The following is a 7095-nucleotide window of genomic DNA, read 5'->3' on the forward strand; positions in this document are numbered from 1 at the left end:
TATATTACGAAGCCGCCGAGAATTAAATCTGAAATGTTGAGAGTCATACAGCAATAAACTTTGGGTCAAATTTTTTGACTTTGTTGATTTTCTAGCGGTTCATGTACCGGCTCCCATTGTTAATGGATTAAACCGAATGGTAAAAATTAGTCGATTGACGGGAAACCGCAATTAAAAGTGAACTGTTCAGAATCAGTCGGTAATTAAATCTGGCCAATGAGGGCCCATCGGTAATTATTTTTTTGCATTCGAAGAGCAGAATAAAATAATTATCAAAAACCATTTTCCTTAAAATGATTCTTGCCGTTTTTAAATAAAACAACCCATTTTTCTGTGTGTTTACAAGGATGGCGCCAGAAAATATTTTGCTGGTAGTAGGATATATTGCTATCAATTCGCTTCTTTTATTAAAGCAAATCTAAAAGGACACATTATTACATTTTCGTTCGCGTATGCTTTTTTAAGGGCATTAATTCAGAGAAACGCGATTCAATCAAATCTTCGAGTGGCAAAAAATTTATCGGAAAGCTTTCAGGCTGCATCCGAGTTATCATTTTTGATCTAAATTTTACGAAAACATTATAACAACCTGACTTCCACCAATTCTACATTTATACATTATTCAATCCTCTAATTCAAAAGATTAAAGAAACTAGTTTGAATTCAAATATGATTTCAAATTTATAGAAATTTTCTGTAACTCCAACTGAAAACTACTTTTCAAAATACATCACTAAATCTGTTTTGAGTATTGAGGATTACGCTATTGGAGGCAAGGGCTTTGCGCTTTTGTTGGATTGTTGAATCGGGTTGATAATTTCCGCAACAGAAATTGTGTTCTTCGATTTCAATCTATTAACAGGAAGAAGCATTGACTCTGTGAAGTGTTTCGAAGACGTGCTTTGTTTTTGCAACCGTTTCGGACCTTGTTTCACTCGACCTCCTTCTCGAACTGTAACTCCGGCCGCAACATCCATTGACTCAATTAAAGGAGGTGGAACTGGTGCCACGCCATTGGATGCTGCCCGCTCGTAGGTCAATTGTTGCTCGTTCCGAAATTCTTGTGTTTGTCGTTTGCTATCTTTGGGGTCAAATTTGGACTTTGCTGGTTTTCTAACTGTTCCAGTGCCTGCTCCCATTGTTAGTGGATTAAATCGTCCAGTTCTCATGGCAATTAAACGTTGTTGAGCCGCTTCAACTTCAGGATCGACAATAGAAAAGTTTGTTTTAACCTGAATAGAAGCAATGTTCTCAACTACAGCTCGGGTGTCTACTATAACGACATTTACGTCCTTGACTGGAGCCTCACCAAGACCAGGAGGCCTACCTGCCTGCGCTTTCAAAGCTTGTTGCATCTTGACTGGAATTTCACTCGACATCATCCGCTCATCAGCATTGGCTGCATGTTCCAAATTCATTAATCTCAGCTCAGTTTCCAGAAGAGTTTCGCTCATTCGAGAAACACCTGCTGAGCCAATTGCCCCACGATATGGTTTGTATTTTCGTCTTCGTTTCTGTGTTTGACCAGTTTGGTGATCTTCTGTAATTATAGCTTGAGAAGAAAACTCTTCGGTTTTCATTTCAGTAGACACTTCGGGTTCAGGTTGCTCAAAACCAGGTTCTGCAGCGGATCCAATTTCTATCGCCTTTGTTTCCTTCTCTGGCAATGTATGTTCATCTTCAAGATTTTTTTCATCTGCTTTCAAACTTCTATCCGTTCGCACAACTGATTCGGCATCCTCTGAAGGAAAAACAGTGCACGGAACAGCTCCGACAGCCCATGAGTCATAAGCTACGGCATCCGCTTCATCGTCTTCTGCCCAGAGACAATCGAGGGCATTTTCAGTCTCACCAGAATCCCGTTCAAGAAATCGAAGCTCAACAATTTCAAGTAGAGCATCTTTAGCAGTTTCCACGGTAAACGGCAAAAGTTGTTTTTCTATGTATTTTTGGTAGCATTGTTGCATAGTTTCATGAAGAAGTTCTTCAAGAATCTTCGAGCAAAAGGCTTCATTTTCCTCTTCTACTATTAACTGATGCCATTCGTTCTCCGAGAATTTTCCAGCGACAATCTCTGTAGTTGTATTCAAGGCAGCGGCGGAATCTTTACTGGTTGCAACACCACCTATAAAAAGCAACAAAACACAAGAGTTACCAAATAACACTACAAATCTACGGAATGGCGCACTGATGTTTCAGAAATGAGTGGAATTTCGATGAAATAATGAGTCCCACACAAAAATCATTTTACAGGCCTTACGGAGTTGCAGCAATATGGACAATTGATTATTTTCTAATTAGAACAAACAGCGTAATTTTTGAAGGGGAGATACCTTTGTCCTTGTCCCTCGATTTGTCAGCTCTTGATTTCACTCGAGAGGTCATTTTGTTTCGCCAAAGCTAGGATTATTTTGTTTTCTTAAAATGAGATCATTGTCAGTACCTGAAAAGCAACCAATTCTGCTCACATTTTTGAGCTCATTAAGATGGAGTGTGTCTAATCTTGCAGTTATATCCAGTTGAAGCATCTTCAACTAATTATTCGCATTGACAAAAAACGAAAGTTTTCAGAGCTGATATTTTCCATTTTAGCAATCAAACCCATTATTTTATCATAGTAAATTTTTAATTAGTTTTGAACCAGGCGAGGCTATTATGCTAATATGAATACTTTTTGCAACGCTTTTCCGTGAAAATTAAAAGAATTGAAAGACTCTATGCATCTTACTGGGATGACTCAAGTATCTACCTGGATATAGTGCAATAAGGTGACAAAACAAGGCATTGTATTACCTAATTACAATAGTAAAACGACCCAGAATGAATCCCAACGCACACCATTGTGATGACACAGAATGAAGCGCAGAGCTGAAAGTCTGAAAATCCTTACTACCCAAAAATCGAATTAAACATCAGATACCCCCTGTAAACTTAAGTTTAAGCTTTATTATGTCGTGTCAAGAAAGAAGAATGGTTACGAGAAACTTTCTCAAAAAGACAACAAACAACACACATGAAGACAATTAAATCTTATAAAAATCCAACATTTAGCTGGCTGAAGAATAGCTGTAGTTTTAGCTGGATATTGTCACATTTTAGTCGTCATCATCACCATCATCATCTCAAATCTTCTCAACAAATTTTTTCAAGGTTTGGAGGAGTAAGTTGTGCACGGTCATTTCTGGAGGTAGCAGAGCTAGGCAGCCGTTTATGGAAGGTAGAGCTAGGTACCCATCCGTGTATGAGATAATCTATTGATGGAAACCGCTCTTTTAATTCTCGATCATGGCCGGTTTTTTGCAGCCTATCCTTAAACGAAAAATTGCATTGAATAAAGGCAACAAGTAACTGTAGAATGTCAAAATGCGGAATGTGGACTGATATTCGCGTCTACACTCTTGAAACGAAAGCAGAAGCGGAATTGTCAGAACAGAATTGTACATCCAAAGAACGGAATTGTACATCCAACGGTTTCTGTACATCCAAAGAAATAATGAAGCCGAAGAAGAAAATAGAAAATTATGAAAAGGCCTCGGAAAAATTAGAAGAAATAACTCAGTCACTAGATAAGACAAAGGAAACAAACCAGTACAGCTCTAATGCTGTCCCATCAAAAATGAGCTTCACTGAAGTTGTCAGCAGCGTGAACCAAGAAAAGTTCAACAGAAGAAGCGCTCAAAGAACCGGGTTCTCCTCGAGACAAAGACAGACAGCGATAACACTGAAGCATCTGACAATCGTCTTGTTTCCGAAAATGCAGAATGCCTGAAGGTAAACATGAAACTTGAATGTCAAATACAAAGGTAAAAAGCGGCTTCGAATAAAGTGCGAGACAGAAAAATTGAAATGAGATCGTCTAAAGAAAGCGAAGCGCTTAAAAAATGAACGATTCAATTACGTTCTGACAATTCTGACCTTATAATTTGAGTTGAAATGCAAGCAAGGCTCTAGATGTTATATTTTACGCTGATGACTTAGTACTTGGGTGCCATAGCCAATGCCAAATACAACAAAGTTTGAATAATCTGAACACGTATTGTAGCAGGATTTATTTGAAAATTAATGTAAACAAGACAAAATGCATAAAATTTAGAAGAGGTGGCCGTTTAGCCGTCGAAGAAAAATTCTTTATATCGAAAAGAGAAGTTGAATTCACTAACTAACACCTTTTGTTATCTAGGTGTAATTTTTTCAAGCACGTCATCTCCCAGTCATCATCTAAAGCATCTAATAAACAAAGCTTCAATAAACCAAAAACTAAATCTAGAGAAGGTCAGCTTCAACTCAGCACAACACCTTTTCAATTCAATTGTTTTTCCAGCCTCAACTTACGAATTAGAGACGTACGTCGATGAAGTTTTTGAAATCGAAATAAAACTACATTACCGGAAAATGGAAGCCGTTTTTTGGAAAAGTTGGTGCGGAGTAAGCAAATATTCTTCAACCAAAACCCTTTTAAACAAATTGATGTTTCATGATATACATGGATTAAAAAACTGCCCGCCAAAACACAGGAGAGTAATAGCCAAGTTCCATGCCAATGGACTGCACAATAATTTTTGCTGTATGGAAGGTTGTTACCAATGGGAGAAAAACCTATGTGTGGGCAGATTTTGCGAAACAACTCTTTTATCAACCGACCATATTCTTTACTGTAGTCACTTTTTAAACTTGACACCTTTACAAAAGTTTTATAAACTCTTAAACAACTAAATTTAATGTTTATTTTCTGAATCTGTAAATAATTTGGACAATTTGTCAGTGTGATCTGATGCTTGATTCAATCTGCTTCTTCTTTAACGTTTGATACAACCCTATCTAACAAAAGACGAGCGAGAAAATAGAGAAAATGGTGGCAGAATTAAAAGAGAAAAGACTGCTGAATCCCTCCACCAAGTAAAAAATTAAAAGCAATTAAAAAAGGCAATCAGATCGTTGAAAGAAGAGGATCATGACTAACCATCTGTTTATGGAACCTGGAAGGAGCTAAGGAAACAATTTATATGCACGCAATCGATTGTAAAATCTTACTCTAAACAGAAAGAGTGTAATATCATTCGAAAAACATGGTTTCACATGCTTCTGCACAATTAAAATTCGGTTCACAGGCCTCCGCACAAATAAAAAGCTAAACTATCAGCACTGCAGATCAAGGAAATCAGCCTAATTACAATTGTAGCCTATTCCCCAAACCCGATTAGGAGACAATATATCAAACGCTTACCGAAACTTTTCAATGCTGCCAAGGCATAGCACGCATGATCCTGGGCGGCGACTTAAATTGCAGACCCGACTCAACGTAAAGAGGCAACACAGTGCTGATTTTTATTATCTAGAATCTTCATTGTGTTAACGACAATAAAGAAGTAAAGTACAAATTTCGGAACAACAAAGGCGTTATCGATTGATTTTTCGGAAGCAAGGTACTCCTAGAACACTTTAGAAAGATAAAGGTCACCAATTCATTCTTTACAAAACGCAAACAGATTTCTGGCTGCTTTGATCTAAAAAGCAGACAAGATATAGCTGAAAACCAAAAGAAGCAAGTGCTTAAATTCGATGTTGATTAGTTGAACGGAAGAATGAAAAGTGTTACAAATCTACACAATAGCAACACAATGGACACATTGTATGACGGATTCTCCAAGGTCATTCATGAATTGGCGACCGCTGGCCCTCAAAAAAAATCACAAAAAGGGTTCAAAAGAGAACTAGATTTCTTGCAAAAGCAATTGAGAGCTGGATACAGACAGAGACGTAATCATATTCTAATTATTTCAAAATGAACAGAGCCTTTGAGAAACTTTGTATAAAACACAAAATGTTGCATGGAATAGACAAGCAAAATTTCCTAATCAGAAAAACGGAGGCGGAAACGAGAGATTTTTGGAAAATTCTGAAATCAAAGAAAGTTTCAACAAAGGTGCCCGGTATTGGGAACCATCTTTGAAAAGTTTTTTTTAAAGCAGAGAGCGAAATATCGGTTAAAGTTTTAGACGAGCAAGCCTTGGGAAACCAAGATTATTGTTTTTCAAACTGCAAATGTACCAAACATTTGAATGCTACAATAACACTGGAAGAAATTGATGAGGAAGCTTTGAAGTTGAAAACTGGAAAAGGAGCGGGACCAGATGGAATAACGAACAATTGTTTTAAATAAAGTTTACAGTAAATCCAAATATATATATTCCATTTGTTTAATCTGCATTTTTTGGAAAACAATCAATATTTTTGGAAAACATAAATGAAACCACTTTAAAATGGCAAAGGGACCAAAACAGAACCAAGTTCCTACAGAGGCATTAACTTGGTATGTTGCATGTAAAAATGGTTCACGGGAATAATTTACCAGCGCTTGCGAACATAGATCGAGCGAGTTATAGTTTTACCACCTAGCCAATATGGTTTCAGACATAAACTGTCAACAATCGACGCAGTTGCGCACTTGGAAAAAGCAATCAACCTTAACTTCAGGTGCAATGGAGAAAAGTGTGCCGGCTTCATTGATTATGAAAAAGCATTCGACTTCGTAAATAGGAAACTGCTGCTTACAAATCTGATAAATTTGGGGCTCCAAAGCAACATGCTACACACAAAACAATCACTGCTGAAATGCAAACTACAGCAGATCTTTGAGAAAGATTTCTTCTCAAATGAGATTAAACAAAAAAAAAACGAGTAGCCCAAGGAGACAAACTCTCACCCATTTTTTTAACCTTAGTTATAGCAAATTTATATTTTGAGTTGAAATGCAAGTGACTAGATGTTATATATTATGCTGATGACTTATTAGTTGGGAGCCATAGCCAATGCCAACTAAAACAAAGTCTAAATAATCTGAACATATACAGTAACAATAACTATATAAAAATTACTTTAAACAAGGCAAAATGCCTAAAAGTCTGAAGAGGTAGTCGATTAGCTGTCGATGAAAAACTCCATAAATTTAATGGAGAAGTTAATTTTACTAACATTCTAGGTGAAATTATTTCGAGCACGTTATCTCTCCTTCATCATCTGAAGCATCTAACAAACAAAACTTATCATTCAGTAGCCTCGATAAACCAAAAACTAAGTCTGCAAAAAGTCAACTTC

The 7095-nt window shown here is 36.9% G+C and overlaps 1 protein-coding gene across 1 annotated transcript; it reads right to left on the reverse strand.

Moving 5' to 3' along the window:
• Nucleotides 1-643: 643 nt before the first annotated feature.
• On the reverse strand, nt 644-2445 carry LOC142351225 (uncharacterized). Its single transcript, XM_075403360.1, has 2 exons — nt 2334-2445; nt 644-2125 (listed from the first exon to the last, which is right to left on the reverse strand). Exons 1-2 carry the CDS (start codon nt 2383-2385, stop codon nt 759-761), a joined length of 1419 nt encoding a protein of 472 aa, XP_075259475.1. The 5' UTR covers nt 2386-2445; the 3' UTR covers nt 644-758.
• Between the last annotated feature and the right edge of the window lie 4650 nt (nt 2446-7095).

The sequence above is a fragment of the Convolutriloba macropyga genome, chromosome 12 (assembly GCF_964194025.1).
Source record: "Convolutriloba macropyga chromosome 12, txConMacr16.3, whole genome shotgun sequence".
NCBI lineage: Eukaryota > Metazoa > Xenacoelomorpha > Acoela > Convolutidae > Convolutriloba > Convolutriloba macropyga.